Genomic DNA, 17015 nt, shown 5'->3' on the forward strand with positions numbered 1-17015 from the left:
GGGAGCAGGAATAGAAGGTGGTCGCTGGATCTCTGTGGTCAAGGTATTCAGGTATACTCTGGGGGGTTAAATGGGTGCTGGATTGTCGGCTCCCTGAAGACAGCGTCTCCCAGACTGTTTAGAAGCCTGTCATTTCAGACGGAACAGCAAGGCAGTGACATACTGTTGACACGCCGCTGACCCTTTGGCTGGATGGGACAGCTCTAGTGTTTAAGGACAGCATCTGTCAAAATACCTTGATAAAACATCAGGAGCTGCTGAGGCGCGAAGTGAAGAACTCTGGAGAGGCATATGTCCTCTGTTAATGTTAGCGGGAAGGAAGGATTAAAGAAGACAGATTTTCCACTCACTTTTTGTTTTGTTTTTGCTCTTAGCTAGTTTGGTTTGCCTGTCTTGCCTCAGAGTTCAGGACATAAAGAGATCCTTTTGTGCAATGATCCTGTTGCTATCCAAATACAGCGCTGTTTTTTCTGGTAGTCAAAAGTTAACAGAGAGGTTGAATGTGCTGTTTGGCACATATCTGTATCCACATGGACAATATAATTTAGCAATGTCAATCGCAGTTTTATTGGTAGCTAACTCATGGGTGAAAGTCCTTGTGTGAAAATGAAATATATCATATTATTTGCGTCAATATGGAGGAAACTTTCCAAGACATTCCAAATTGGTTTGCAATTACAGATGCAAAATCGGCATGCAATTTTAATCTTCTCATTGTAACTAAATCTGTATAATATTAGTATCACTCTCAATCCCCCTCTCCCTTTATCATTCTCTCTTTTGAATATTTCCAGAGGACTCACACAGTCACACACGCACGCACAGACACACAGAGAGACAAACACACACACTTGAGGTTTGTTTGGACTAGACAAGTATGACTGATGTATATTAACTGGGAATTGAACATTGCATCAAATACACAGACAATAGTTCATAAAAGTACTTAGAACTGGCTTGGCGTTGACATTGATGTCTGTTTCTCATCATCTGCCAGGCTTGCCCAGCTTACAAACTGGCACTGTTATTTTGTCACATTAACGCACGCACAGACACACACACACACACACACACACACACACACACACACACACACACACACACACACACACACACACACGCCAGACCGAAGGCTATAAGCCTCCTGAGGTACAGTGATATAAGCTGTGTAACACTACAAAGGCACTTTGAAACCCTTTTCAACAAAACCCCATCTCTCTTTTCCCACTGAATTCCTTCCATTTTACCCATGGTATTGTGAAAAACGCTTTATTGATCCACTTAGTAATAGAGTGTGGGGTTGGGCCGAAGTCATGTTGAATATAGATAATTTATATTGCAAGTTTTGTTGCATTAAAAAATACCAATACCATTTTGTAATTAAGAACTTAAAATAATAATAATAAAATAATACAAGATTAAGGCTCATGTGATATGTAGAATTTTGTAGAATTTTGCTGTGATCAGGGCTGTATCATTAGGGTTGAAATAGCATTTTATTTAACTTAAATGTAACAACATCTAGTTAAAAGAGACACAAGGGACCAGTCCCAAACGGATCCCATAGCGGTAGTGGTATTTGTATAGCATTTGAATTCATGCCAAAAGCCAACATCTCTAATTGGTTTCACGCTCTTGACAACAATCCACAATCTGTTTTGCACTCAGTGCTGAAATGTTTTAATTTCTCCCCTCTCTGTGGACATTGACTTTGGACCAGTGAGTATGGGCTATTGTTCCACACATGTCAGCCACATTAGGATCCAGCCCATGGGATCATTAAGCATGGTTGACCAGTTGTAGTTCTGCGCGATATAAAGCCTGGATGTTACAACAGACTGTACCTGACAGTGTCCCCGCAGCTTCACGCGAGGTGACGCTCTGTCCTGCTAGATGGGAGCGTGACCTCTTTACTGTCGTTCTGATGTAAGATGTGACATGAAACAACCTAATTATACCATTCAATGTCACAGTCTTTTTTACTTCCTTCCCTGCTTCCTTTTTTATGTCTTTCTTTCTTCTTTATTCTCACGTTTAAGTTGCTTATGAATAGGACAAGATGTAAATAATGTAATACATTTACAATTAAGTTGTATTTTAAAACTTGAAACTCCTTTCTTTCTAAAACTCTGCCTAATTCACTGACTTGTGAATGATAGAAAACTCTCCATCGCCATCTAAAGAGAGACATATAGAGTTGAGTGGAGAAATGACCTACAGCTTCTAAGCTTCCATGGATCATCAGGGTATGTATGTGTAGGCTCAAAATCTACTAACTATACATAGACAATGCCAACTACAACAGTCTCAAGATCCCATTTGTGCAGTTTACTCTATAGACACACACACACACACACACACACACACACACACACACACACACACACACACACACACACAGAGGGTGAGCATCATATGCTGATCCCAGACCGCCAGGGGGATGGAAGAGGGAGGAGAAGGTGCCAAGCAGAACAGTAAAGCACATTGGCCCAGGACAATAAACACTCTTTATATGAACTCTATTGTGTGCAAACACTGCTGTCGTTGTATGGGCTGTGCGTCTTATGTCTGTCAAATGTATCACATATTGTATCCCTCAGAGGGAATTTATTGCGCTGCGTGAGCTGATGTTGTGACAGAGGTGAGGAGGGCTAAGATGGCTGAACGATTGGCATGGTTCTCGATACCAGTGAAGTAGTAAAGTCGAATCGTATGTGTGGTCAGCATGAACTTTGATGCCTACAGTGACTCGTAGTGACACATATACACACAAAAACAAAAAGAGTGTGTATGTACGCATGCGCACCACACACACACACACACACACACACACACACACACACACACACACACACACACACACACACACACAAAAAAAATAAAACATTTTCCTAACACATCCAATCACACAGAAGCCTAGCGGGATCTGGGCATTGCTCCATAGTGTGCTGGCCAGCAGACATACTGGAGATGCCAGAAACACAGTTTGGCTTCCTCAAGATTCTGATTGGACTAATAATAGTGTGCAGGAGACTGAGGCCCACTATGAGGTAATATGCTGAATGTGAAATATGGAAATATCACAACCAAAGCTAAATATTGCGAGAGCAAAGCTGAAGCAGCTAATCTTGATGACAGCACAAAGTCAATCACAGGAACATCTGATTAAATCAACTCTAGTCATTTTTGTGTGACAACCAGGTGAGACTGTTAATGTTAGCCAAGCAAAATACTTGACAGTGCTGGTGAGTGTGTGTGTGTGTGTGTGTGTGTGTGTGTGTGTGTGTGTGTGTGTTGTTCATGCACATGTGCCTAAATCGCTGTAAACCTGATGTTGACATTTTGAATTCGATTGTTTGACAGAAATTGAAGGTGGCAGAAGGCCTCTTTCTCCACAGTGTTTCCACAGGGAGATAATGTGCCAACCAACTGCTATTTAACTGCACCCTGATCCACTCACGACTTTACAATGAAGTCACACAATTTCACCAAAAAGCTAACTAGGTAGGTGACTAACTAACTTACTAGCTAGTTAATAGGCAAACTAATTATGAGCTTGTTAGTTCACTAAATTAATTACCTAGCTAGCAAGCTAACAAAATAACTATGTTAAAGGAGAATTCCGGTATTTTGAACATTGAGGCCCCTTTCTGGGTTGTCTAGGATGAAATGGTTGTGGAGTGGTTGACACCAAAATTTTGGCTATTGGTCCTGTCTCGGGTATTTGGCTCATTCTGAAGCAGGCCCCTGCCTACTTCAGAATGGCTGGCTACGGGTATGCACAAACCTGTCCTTAAAACAACTCTAAACGTTCGATTTCAGAAATGCGCAACTCACTGAGTGGTGTGTGTTTATGTTCCAAATCAAGTATCGTAGTGAAATACAGGTTCTGTCGTGTTTGATTTGGCATTTTGTAAATCCCATTGATTTCTGTTGGACTGTTTACATTTGGTTGTAGTCTTTTCGCTCAGCTGTTTCCCAACGTGAAGGCTGCAGCCTTGCTAGAACGCTTCCTTGCGAGTCGCGTCCTTTGGAGATGAAGCAAGAGTGCTGCCTAGCGATTGTAGCGTTCGGAGATTGGAACGACTTGCTAGTGTGGAAGTGCTTCCGCTTCTGCTTTTTTTTTTCTAATATTGTAATATTTTAATTGTTGAAATTGTTATTAGTTGGTTTAAACACCAGCTACGTTCATATTAAAACAAATCAATCCATGCAAAATACAGCTAACCCTATCATTACGTTGCAAAAACATTTGAAAAAAATCGCACAGGTCTTTAACCTCTTTTAACCTTTTAACCTCTCTTAAGCTTAATTGTTGGCATTTACATGATTAATCTATAAAAAGCAATATGTCACGAAATATTTCTGAAAACGTTCAAATAACTTCACTTGTGTAAAGCGCGGCCGAAAAGGGCGGCCGTTGAGCATGCTTCCTTCACATTGGGAAACCGGGGGCCGTCTCAACAGTAGGGCTAGCACCGAACGAAAAGACTACAACCAAACGTCAAAATGTCAGTGTCAACCACTCTATTTCATCCTAGACAACCCAGAAAGGGGGCTCAATGTTAAAAATACCGGAATTGTCCTTTAACTAAGTATTAATCAACTCGCTAATTAGGGAGCTTACCATCTAAGAAACAAACAAACTTGTTTGCTAACTAACTCACTAACTAGCAAGCTCGCAAAATAACTTTCTTGCTTATTAACCAGATAATTATCAGACAGACTTAAATCATAAAATAAACCACTCACCATTTCTCTCCTCCGGCAGACGTGTGCTGCTGGACAGTGTATCCAAACTGGGCTTGCTTTGGACCTTTGATGATCCTGTAGTTTTTTATGTCAATGTTGAAGCAGTCATGGAATCCTAGAAGGAAGACGCAATCAGACAAACGTAGGGTCATTAGTGGAGCAACTACGATGAACTACAATAATACGCCTGGGATGTAGCTATTCGTCTGATTGGCCATTATATTGACCAGTGAACTAAAACCCAATTATGACCGAAATGACCATTAGAGATACAGTCGGCCTACATATAGATAGAAATAGAATATGCCACCCAAATAGCTGCTAATCAAAATTACTTCCATGCTGTGTGTGTGTGTGTGTGTGTGTGTGTGTGTGTGTGTGTGTGTGTGTGTGTGTGTGTGTGTGTGTGTGTGTGTGTGTGTGTGTGTGTGTGTGTGTCTTTTCTTAATAACCTGTAGTGGAATAATGATGATGACCATATGGCACAGTGAGTTAGAGGCATTGACCAGAATCAGCTTTTTTGGTTGGAATAGGTTGGAATAAAGATAACGTTTCCCATTTATAAATGGAGGTCAGGCCCTAACTCCTGACCCCCAGCTCCTTAGAATAACAAACACCCACAAGTATTACGCATGAAGACACACATATGTAGCAGAGATCCTATTTCTAGTCACCTCTCTGACCTCTCTTTCTGACCCCCCATATGCACATATGCACACAGGGCCAGAACCACACCCAGACCCTACGTACACCTTGAAGGGATACAAATATACATCCCTAAATCTTTGCAGAGCAGAAGGTGCATGTCATTCAGTTTGATTGACACACACACACACACACACACACCCTTCAGGTTAAAAGGTCGCTGAGATATCTATTATAATTGCCTTAGCTATAGGTTGAATGGTGATCAGCCAGCATAGCAGCTAAAATCAGTATCTAAAATCTAAAAACCGGATCACATTCGAAAGATGGAAGTTATTGTTATATAAAAACATACCAGTATCCTGCTCATTACTCTGATAGTAAAAAAAGTCATAGTAGGGTAGAGGGTTTGTTTTGGAATATGAACAAATAAATTGCCCGATTTTTGGAAGCTGTGGATTGCAGATAAAGAAAGAAAATCTGTTGATACTGCCAAATATACCGATTGGAATGAGCAGAATGTTTGACAATATATATATATTTTTTAGTTTTGTCATAATAAAGTCTTTTGAATATATTTTGATATGATGATATGATAAGCACAAGTTTTTCAACTAACATTTGGGGAACATAAAAGTTAAGGGTGAGTGTGTGTGTGTGTGTGTGTGTGTGTGTGTGTGTGTGTGTGTGTGTGTGTGTGTGTGTGTGTGTGTGTGTGTGTGTGTGTGCGTGCATGCATGGCTGTGTGTGTGTATGTTTGGAGGCAGGTCAATGACTCCTGACATCAAATAAAATGAAATAACGCTAAGAAGCTTCAAGGCTTTTTGTTAAGTATTACATTTCGGGATTGGGGATGGGAATTGAGGTCAGGGAAGGGATGATGAGGATTTATATTCTGGCAACAATAGACAGGAATATAAATAGTTCAAACTGATAATTCTTGGTTTGGCGATGAAGTAACCCTATGGTTATGTTTCAGCTACTGTCAATGTTTATGGTCTTGGTGAAAAACATCTCTAAGAAATTAGTAAAAATTTGTTTGTTGGTCCACACTAAAAGAAAAATGAATAGTGATATAATATCGTTACTTTGGAAAGGTTTCTAATGCTTGACTTTGTATGTTATTGTGCCACGCCTTTGCTCTTGGTGTGAACGCTTGGTTATAATGGCTAAAGGATACACCTTTTTTCATTTTTGAAATTATATTAAATTCAAATAAATGTAATTTGTATAGCCCTTAATCACAGGTACAGTCTTAAAGGGCCTAACAGGCCATATGTTTATGACGCCCCCTGGCCCTGTTTCTCAGTTTGTGTACAAAAAAGTTCCTTTCCATGTCTGTACTGCGAAGGACTCATGCGAAAGGAACATGGAGCAGGACAGTTTTTGAAGTGTCATGCTTTATCTCATACAACTAAAATGCTTATTTCTCAGAAATATAAGGCACACACCGTATGCCTTCTTCCAGCCTGGAGACTCTCAACCTCCTCACCCAGGCTTTCCTCCAACCATCTATGAGGATGTGGGGTCAACACAAGTCAACTGAGTCTATTTTTGTTCTGCTGTTTGTAAGCAACAAGAGGGAGGAATGATCAACAACCTTTTAAAGTCCACCAAAAAATCATAATTTTTGATTGTGATAAAATTGCATACAGACATGGTCAAGTCAAAGTTGGTTCAGTGGGCACCTACATTTGGAAGTACTGCAACTTTAAAATGTGATGGTTCCGCTTTTTTATGCATCTACTTATTTACTTATTGAGTTAGTATTGCTAGTTGGTCAGCAAATAAACCAAAAAGCAAAGAGCAATAGAAAATGTGAAAAATAATAATTGTTACAAACATTTTCCTGACTTTTTTTGAGTACACCCATGAATATTCATGCAGTTTAACCTCATCTATGATTTGACCAGCCCCAAACACCTCACAATCCTATATACATTAAAAAACAACAGCAAATGAAATTCCACAACTTGTGGTATTTGTGCGGTCTCTTAGTTAAACTGTCCCAAACTCTTCTGAGCTACAAAGATGGTGTTACATGAAGCAACTGTTTCTTTGAGAAGAGGGTTTTCTTTCTTTGAGAAGAGGGTTTTCTTTGAGAAGAGGGTTTTCATTCTTCAGGGGATGCATTTGAGTGTTCTAAAATGCAGAACCAAGGAGTGTATATACTCCCAGGAGCGCAGATAGAGGAACAGAGGAGAATTACGTCAACACAGAATATACTCAGAATCAACTATAAATAATGGAACTAGTATTTAAAAAACTCAAAATATCTATATTCCATATATATTCCCAAGTTTTGTAGGCAAGTTTTGCTTTGGGTTGAGAAAAAGTCTGTGGAGTAGGTCATCTGACTGGTCATCGTGTGACTGTAAACAGCAAGTCGGATATTTTGCGTGGAAAGGAACCATCCAACATTTGTTCCACCTTATGAAAACCTATATTCATGGCATGGCCAGCTTGCGTGCATTAATTAGTCTAAATATTGATTCGTTTTCTACACTGGTCATTTCCTGTTCCATGAATGGTTCACAGATCGAGTTGGCCTCTGATTCCATCCAGCAAAAAAGAGAGAAAAACTTCTTAGGAATTCACAAACAAGCAAAAATAATTCTCCCAAAAGAAAGTTCTTCCATCACTTTCAAGCATGGGGGTTTGTGCAATAGACGTTGGAGACCTGTTTTGTCTGACAAAGAAAATAAGAAGTGCAGGGCAGGAAGAACCACCATGGCTAGAGCGAGGCACAGGGGCTTAAAGCATGAGCATGGAGGGCTTTCCACTTTCCAATCCCAGACCCTAACGTGGCACAGCAATTTAATATTCCCAAGTAATATCAGTGGCTTCTGATGCTGGGTCAGAGAGCCATGTTGGGTTTCCTGTGTATCGGCTGCGGTGCCCAGATAAATAAACCTCAGGGCCGTTGCTGCTGGTGCGACCCGCGCTTGGTCCACTGCTGCCTTTGGCCCGGCACCAAGCCCCAGGAGCTCCGACCACAGACCCAATGACATAGAGCAGCCCGGCTGCTTTAGAACCAGCTCCACACATAGAAGGCCATGGTGGGGAATTTAGAGTAGTGCAGATTACAATTACGGGATTAAGGCATTGTGCAGAATGCGCAGTAGGCCAGTTTTCCCCATTCCTTTCTTTTTAGATATTTTCATTGCAGCAACTAAATGTGGTGAATGGCCAGAGGTGTGTATTTGCCATAGGTGTGTATTTGCAACAAACAAAAGATTATAATGAGCTAATTAGCTCATAAGATTCACATTAGCAAGAATACGTTGTTCCCATTTCTCAGTTCTGCTGCGTATTTTCGTAATGATTTACACAATTGATTCGCACTATTTCCTCAGGAAAGTGACGCCATAATGGACAATATACTTTTGACTATTTTGGCTGGTTGACGCTATATTAAAGGCCAAGGTAAATGCATGAGGGTGTCTTACAACAGATGTTCCTGATTCAGAACGTCCAACTGGGCTTGTCTTAACAAGCTGTCCAACCCTTTTAGCTAATCCAAGAGCCCTCCCAGTGTTTCAAACAGTTGCTCTCTGACAGTGAATGAGGCCAAGCAATACAGGATGCACTGCAATAAGGGCCAGCTAACACACACACACACACACACACACACACACACACACACACACACACACACACAAACACACACAGTTGTGTGCCACTGTTCCTTTCTGTGTAGGAAGCAGCTGTGATATATACACAGTGGACCTAGCTAAACAATTAAACAATTTGATGACACTGAGGACCAACAATTTTGGTTTTGTGTGTCTGCTGGACTTGTTGGACCATAGTCAACAGATTTCTCTATTGTTGTTTAATAATTTTATTATGGAGCTGCTTGCATCCCCTGTCATATCTCCTGCTAGTGTTGTAGGCCAAGACAAATTTGCTAAATAATAGATAGGTGAGGGAGGTCGTTATATATGTATAATTTCACATTCCAGTCCCAATATTCATTGCATCAAATAAATGAATAATAATCACCAATATTCATTAGTGTTTGTATAATACTCCCAGTCCTGCTGAAGATCACACCGATTTCTAAATCAATTAAATATATTTTTCTAACACTTTCAAGAATCAATATAACTCATTAGATACATACAATCTGGCAGAGTGTATTAAAAAGTATGTAAATAATCTATCTCATGAATGCAGACAGGAGACCCAGGGCTATTTCAAAGGTAGTTAACATCTAGTCTACAATCAAATTAACTGATCATCTCCCCTGCCTGCCTTCCAAGACTGGATCAGATCCTAACCGGGTCCAACAACCCGGAAAGTGGAGCAGAACGTGTTTGGAACATTGACTGGGTGATATATGTGTATACAATCTTTTTGTAGTCAGCAACTTGTCCTCACAGAGCTTAAACATTTCTCCCACCCCAGACTCCCGCCCAACACTAACCAACTATCTTGCAAATCGAGGCCCATGCTCCAAGAAATTCCACAGAATGAAACAAATATTTACAACAGTGTTCCACCCCTGAGATCAGGGGAGGAAAACTCCCCCAAAACACTTAGTTTTGTCCTACACGTCCAAAGGGATGATGAATGTGTTTCTTTGACCAGGAAATTCTATTCTCTGGGACCTGTAAAGTCCTCTTCTGAACTGTACGGAAGGGAACTAAGCTGAGAATGCGTTATATTTCCAAGAAAAGTAACGTTTATATTTTCATGACGATAGCATTGCCAACACATATGCCATATGATCAGAGCACCAGAGAGAGACAGAGAGAGAGAGAGAGAGAGAGAGAGAGAGAGAGAGAGAGAGAGAGAGAGAGAGAGAGAGAGAGAGAGAGAGAGAGAGAGAGAGAGAGAGAGAGAGAGAGAGAGAGAGAGAGAGAGAGTAATACATAATGTATAGCAAAGTGGAAATACACACAAAAACTAAACTAGGACCACATTTTTAATAACACCCAGTCCTGTATCAGGTTCTAATACTCAGCACTTTATGGACTTTATGGTTGATGGAAAAATCTCTCTCTCTCCCTCAATGTTTTGCTGCTATTGTGATTTCACTGGTAATTGACCCCAGTTTGGGACGCATGCCATCCTCTCCCCGGTCAATGGAAACTCTGCGCCGCCTGATTGTGAATAGATAGCATCAACTTTCCTGTCAGAAGCAGACGTCTGCTTCTAATAAAAGTCAGTCCGAGTAACGCTATCCCAAGGAGGCACAACACACCTTCAAATTCTCTCCATCCCCCGCCAATGCGGGGTCGGGAGAAGGAGCTAGAGGCAGTGTAAGGTGATGTGAAGAAGATACAGCCTTTTTATTTTCACTGAAAACATTTCTGGCTGTTGCAGTGTCCACCAAAGGGCCCCAAAGCTCAACAATCTAACCCTCTGTTTCTTTTAAATTAAACACATCTCAGGAGTTAGTCTTATTTGAACTATATCCATTTTTTGGATGATCTGGACCTTATGTCCAAACAGTGTCATAAGGAAGAATAAGTACCAAAAAGAAGAATACTGAAACTGAAAAGTGTGTTGTTTTTTTTCTGAGAAATGCAGACAGTTGCTCACATCCAAGACATCTTCAGGATGTACAATTGTGGGCATGAGTGCCATGTGAGGCCACTGAGTTAGTTAACAACAGAAGGCAAAATGACAGGATCAAGTGAAGAACTTGTCACACACACACACACACACACACACACACACACACACACACACACATTGTCACTCACCTAGCAGCTGAATGCAGAACCAAAACACGAGGAAACAGTTGTACTCCATAAGTTTACCAGTGTCAATCGATCTATATTTACAGTAATAATGTGTGTGTGTGTGTGTGTGTGTGTGTGTGTGTGTGTGTATATGTGTGTGCGTGTTTCTATGTGTGGGTGTCTGTATGTGTGTTAGTGTTTGTCAATGTGAAGGGCAGTGCAGATGTATGGGTGTGTGTGTATGTGTATGTCTGTGTCAGGGTGTGTTGAGACAGAGAGAGCCAGCCACATGCGCTGTTAAAGACCCGGCTCTCATAGACTGCCCTGCTAGTCAGACGGCTCCTATATCTCCAGCTGGAAGGAGGAGACGAGAGGCAGGCTGTGGTAGGAGAAGAAGGAGGTCCCCTCAAACCCAGCATGCAGGATCCAGTGTGAGAGAGAGTGTGTGTGTGTGTGTGTTTATGTGTCTCCCTGTCTGTGTGAATGTGTGTGCTTGTGTGTGTGTGTGTGTGTGTGTGTGTGTGTGTGTGTGTGTGTGTGTGTGTGTGTGTGTGTGTGTGTGTGTGTGTGTGTGTGTGAATCTGGATGCAACACACACACACACGCACACACACACACACACACACACACACACACACACACACACACACACACACACACACACACACACACACACATAAATAGTAAATGTGTCAGTTCTGGTCTTGGTTATGGTTTGGAAAAGCTTTAGTTGACACCTACAAAGTGTAAAGAGAGTTAAAATAGGGTATAGGCTGTGGATATGACACACTATTGGTGGTCTGGATTTGGTTTGAACAATTTGGTTGAGATCTGAATATAGGCGTGTTTACGGATGTACCAGAGACAAGAACAGCGCGTTCCGTATTAATAAAAAATATGGAATGGACACCTGGAACGTAGTTAAATTAATACAATACAATACAAAATAAATCTGGAACTAGTTACATCAGGATTTCAAACTAGCTTACCTCATTACCTTACCTAATTACCTCATTACCAAAGACTACAGGTAAAGTAAGTATTTGTCCGGCATCAAGCCAATCAACTATCGGCCTATAACAAAGCTGAAACGCTAAGCACCACACATGGCATCATTGTGGTTGGACCACAACCCCACCTCTATATTAACAGTGGCATTCAAATCTGAGGTTTGTATGTTACCTCATACCCTTGCAGTTCAACCATCCAGTCCCAACTATGCATAATGATCTGAATTGCGTAATATCGTTAAGTTAGCTATAAGAGGTACTAGCTGTAGTAGTTTCTGCTAATAGTCAACAGTGCAGAGTAACAGAGGCAATAATTAAAAAACAATAGGTAAAGAATCAATAAAACATGCAACAGAAGACTGTAACGTCTCGGTGGTTGAACATGAGGCTAATCAACATGGTTAATTTGCCGTAGCATTGCTTTACCAGACTGGTGCTGCTCTCTTCACGTTTATGGGCTTTACAGATGTATGTTAACCTAGGCATATTACCTTCCTTAGCCTAGAGGCTTTGTCAAGGCTGACGGCCAACATTATGGATTACATGATTTAGGAGCACCAAAAATGATTGGGTCCAATTGGAAAGGAAGACAGACAAGACTACATTTTTTAATAGATTCATGATTTGATGTCTGTTTTATCTTTCAAGGTTTAAATCAGATCATTTCAATATTTCCATCATTAATCAACCTCTGACCCAGTTGCAAGACCAAGTGTGACAACATTTCTGAAATCTCCTTTTTCTATTTTTTAAGATTAAAAGTCTCTCTTTAGTGTACACAGGTCACATTAGAAAAACCAAACATTTAGAATAACCAAGCTTAAAAAAAAAAAGGAAAACAAGGGAAAGGAATCAAAGCTCTCTCTTTCATTCAGGGTCCTTAAAAGATCATTTGAGGGTTTTCTTTCTGCTGCTCCTCATCACTTCATTCTACTCTGTAAACTACAGGCTCCCTTGCTCCCTTTAAACTCAGGAAATTAACTGTGCACCTAATACTGGACCCCTCCCTCCCGCCGCCCCTACCCTCATACTGTGTTGACAACTATAAAAGTCTAAATTCTTGGGTGGCAATGCTACTGCCCAGGGGAAAGAAGATACGTTGTGTTCACAGGGAAATAGGAATTATACCTGATGCAATAAAACAGAGAGAGAGAGAGAGAGAGAGAGAGAGAGAGAGCGAGAGAGAGAGAGAGAGAGAGAGAGAGAGAGAGAGAGAGAGAGATTAGAATAGGGGTAGCATAATGTTGATCTCTGTGCTTTTGATTTACTCATGAGTATATATGTGTATGTACATATAAAGATAGGTAGAATCCGGAAATGTGTCAACATAATATTTGTAAAAGGATCTACAGGGAAAATAATTTTACGAGAGTTTATAGAGCATAAACAGTAAGTTTCATTCAAAAGAACCGCATTAACCAGTATTGTGGGTTACGTACTCAGAGCTTAAGAATCTCCAAATGTCAGCTTGCACAACAAATGATGAATGAATGAGGAACCTACAATTAAGATTAAGCTCTGAATGGAGGCAGTGGGCCAACGCAGTCAAAGGAGTTGGACTTTCTTACTGTCAGTGTTTCCAGGATACACTATAGGGAGTTCTCCCTGTTCTGCTGACCAAAATTGTCTATATTTTCTCTCCCAGGAAAGGGCAATACGTTGAATGGTTGTTGATAAAGGATAAAGGGGGCGGTGGGGGAGGATAAATTAAGGGGGTAGTAGAGTTGCATGTGGAAAGTTAAGATGTAATACCTTTTCAGTACTTCACCATGACTTGTAATCTGATCCTGCGGCCAGGAGCTGTGATCCGCTTACCTCACCTTTTACAGAGTTCCCTTAAACACCCAAGTGCAGGTCAAGTCCACAGGGAGCAGATGGAAAAGCAACAAATAGCCTGCAGGCTCTGTGGAGGTTCTGGGCCCTCCACATGTTGAGATACACATCCATCACTGCTCGACACACCGTCATCGTGGAGACAGGAGAGAGACCTTCTCAGCCCTGGCTTCCCGTTGCCTTCTGCTTCTGTTTCTTCTGGGCCACGAGAGAGGGGAGCTGCATGTCCAGTGGTCGAGCTCCAACTCGTTAGACAGCCGCACATGGGCCTGAACAGTGATTTTAAAAGTGAAACGTTTTGAACGTGTAACAGAGAGCGCTGGGCTCACCGCCACGTTATTATAGTTTTTTCTTTTTCGATCAACCCAAATTGGTCTGACTTTATTGCAGTGGCCCAAGAGTTACTGAGACCTTGGTCCAAAGCCATGCAAGTCAGAAAGTCATGTGGGTTCATGTGACAGATGGCTTGGCTGTGACCACGTTCCTGCATTCTCCCTCAATGTTGCTTTTGCATTACAATTTAATTCATATTATTGATTGTCTTTTTGAAGTGTCTTTTTCGTTTTCTTATCAATGCCAAGAAAAATAGGCAAGATGACACTTGGCAAGTAAGAGTGAGTCATTTCTATAGAGATGCATATAGAACTCTGAAGTCCAGAGTCAATGTGCATCCCTAATCCCACACATAAACTACTAGTATTCACCCTTGAATTTGTAACAATATAAATTGCCCAACCAGCCTCAAAACTCATTATAAATGCTGAACCCATGACGTGTGTGTGTGTGTGTGTGTGTGTGTGTGTGTGTGTGTGTGTGTGTGTGTGTGTGTGTGTGTGTGTGTGTGTGTGTGTGTGTGTGTGTGTGTGATAGTGAGTGCAAGTTTCCTGTTGTGAGGACGTTAAGGGACAATCCCATCACATATCCATCCTGTGGGTCTTTAGAAATCATCAACTTGGAATAAATATTAGAAATAACATCCAGTGGCTTTTTGCAGAGCTCAGTAGGAAACATTTACTAAACATGATGTAACCAGATATGCTAGGCACTTCCAATTGCTGCATATAAAAGGATTTTATTCTTAAGTAAACATGCATGTTGGTCTGGGTTGAATAATAGATACATAGTATTATTTAAAATTAATTTTTATTTAAGTTCAAGGTGCTGTAGGTAAGATTTGAGAGTTATAAAGAGAGAGAGAAAGCAGGAAAGAGTTTAAACAAAAAAATAAAACCTCCCTACGTTTGTCCACCCTTGAGAAGTTCTGCATTAATGCTGTGTTTCATAGGCAAGTTGATTCCCTAAACCAATCAGGAAAGAGAGTGGTCAGAAATGAGCTGGGAGTGGTCCAAAATCTAAAATGTCTCATACAGAAGCAGGCTTAGTGAACTAGAAACAGAATTTCACAGCACATTTCACTCTCTAATAACAGATGAATGGTTATGCCAATGCTGAAATAATAAAATAAATAATAGCTCTCAAATCTCAAATACAGCACAATCTTCATTCAGTAATCTATGTTTAAGATACACAGTTAAATATCAGTTGGAAATGTTTTAAGTGAACCAATCAAAAGCTATCAATAACTATTGTATGAACTGTGCAATCATGGAAATAAGTTAAGCCAAAGAGTAATGGTTCACATGGGAGAGTCCCATTATGTACTTTATGCTCCGATGTGAATGATTTGTGTAGGTGAATGACATAATCTCTCGAGAACCATAGTTGAGATTGGCAACCAATAGTAGTGGCATTCGATCAACAAGCCAAGGCATAGGACATGAGAAATGGTGTGTGCAAGGAGCAGTGGTTCGCTGACTTTTTTTATTAGTGTACTAAACGTTTAATAGGTTATTTGGCATAAAACTTGTGCTTCACCTATAAATTTGTTCATATTCATTGTAATTACTTTTAACGCTGTAGTTTGTTTTTCTCAGAGAACCAAGCAGAACCCTCAACCTAAAGCTCAAATAGTTCCCTAAATTACAAAACAATTAATGTAATTCTTCCCAATAGGATATCTAGTACAGCATGTGCTTCAAAACAAGTGACTGAATCCGGCTGTTAGCGTTTAAGTGGTTTTGAGCGCATAGTGTAGATGTTTCCCAAGGATGGCATGAAGAATAAACAGTGTATCATGGTCTTAAATTCAATGTGACATCTATCGCTTAGAGCCTCAGATTCCCCAGGGTTAGGCCAAAAGGGGAAATACACAATAGTTGACATAACATAAACAGTATTATGGAGATCACAGAACAGCTTCTGGGAAGCTGAAACACCAACATGCATAAGTCTTTTTAGAATTGACACGTGAACAGTCATGGATTCTATTGTTCTTCCCAGCAGTAGCAACTAGTTAAATGTGAATGGATCCATCCATTCAACAGTTTCAGCTAACAACAACAACAATATTTTTTTGTTAATTCATGTTCTTTAATGTAACAGCCCACTCATGAAAGACTTTTTAAATTGTCAACTCCCTTGAGTGCCCTTGGATCTGGATTCTTTAATCACATCACTTATATTTTCGGTTATAATTTTTCCTCTTCTTTCCTAAACAAGAACTGTCTTAGACGGAAAAATAGCCCTCCACCATTCCAATCCATTCCAATCCATTCTATTCCACATCACATTTATTAACCTTGCACTTTTATCAAAAGTGCCTTACAATAAGTGCATTCATCCATGAAGATTCAACCCAGATATTGCACGAATCATGCAAGTACATACAATTCATGAAACAAGCAAAGTGCTTCAAGCACTACAGTGCCAAGTAAAAGTACCACAACCTGTACTATAATCCACACAAATCTTCATCATTGTAAAAATTATACAATAATTGTAACAGTATTAAATGATTTTAATTAATGTTTTTTTTAATACACAGCATAGACAAACAGCATAGACAACATGGAGACAACATAACCTGCAACTTAACAACATAACCTGCTATATTGTTTATTGCATAAAACCTGAATGAATTACCAATGAAATACACAAACATTGCCTGACTGACTTTTTTTGTATTTGGTTGTGCCTGCCTCTATTATGTTTTGTTGCATACTAGTTATTCAGGGACCAATGA

The 17015-nt window shown here is 40.3% G+C and overlaps 1 protein-coding gene across 1 annotated transcript in view; it reads right to left on the reverse strand.

Annotated features, from left to right (window-relative positions):
• The window catches only part of itga11a (integrin, alpha 11a), a 74984-nt gene extending 63600 nt beyond the window's left edge, over positions 1-11384 (reverse strand). Inside the window, exons 1-2 of the mRNA XM_084476277.1 lie at positions 11112-11384; positions 4753-4867 (exon numbers count right to left, since the gene is read on the reverse strand). Coding sequence (XP_084332403.1) covers positions 4753-4867; positions 11112-11160 — 164 coding nt within the window. The 5' untranslated portion in view covers positions 11161-11384. The remainder of the gene's footprint in view (positions 1-4752; positions 4868-11111) is intronic.
• Between the last annotated feature and the right edge of the window lie 5631 nt (positions 11385-17015).

This window comes from Micromesistius poutassou, assembly GCF_964030765.1.
Source record: "Micromesistius poutassou genome assembly, chromosome: 12".
NCBI classification, from domain to species: Eukaryota; Metazoa; Chordata; class Actinopteri; order Gadiformes; family Gadidae; genus Micromesistius; species Micromesistius poutassou.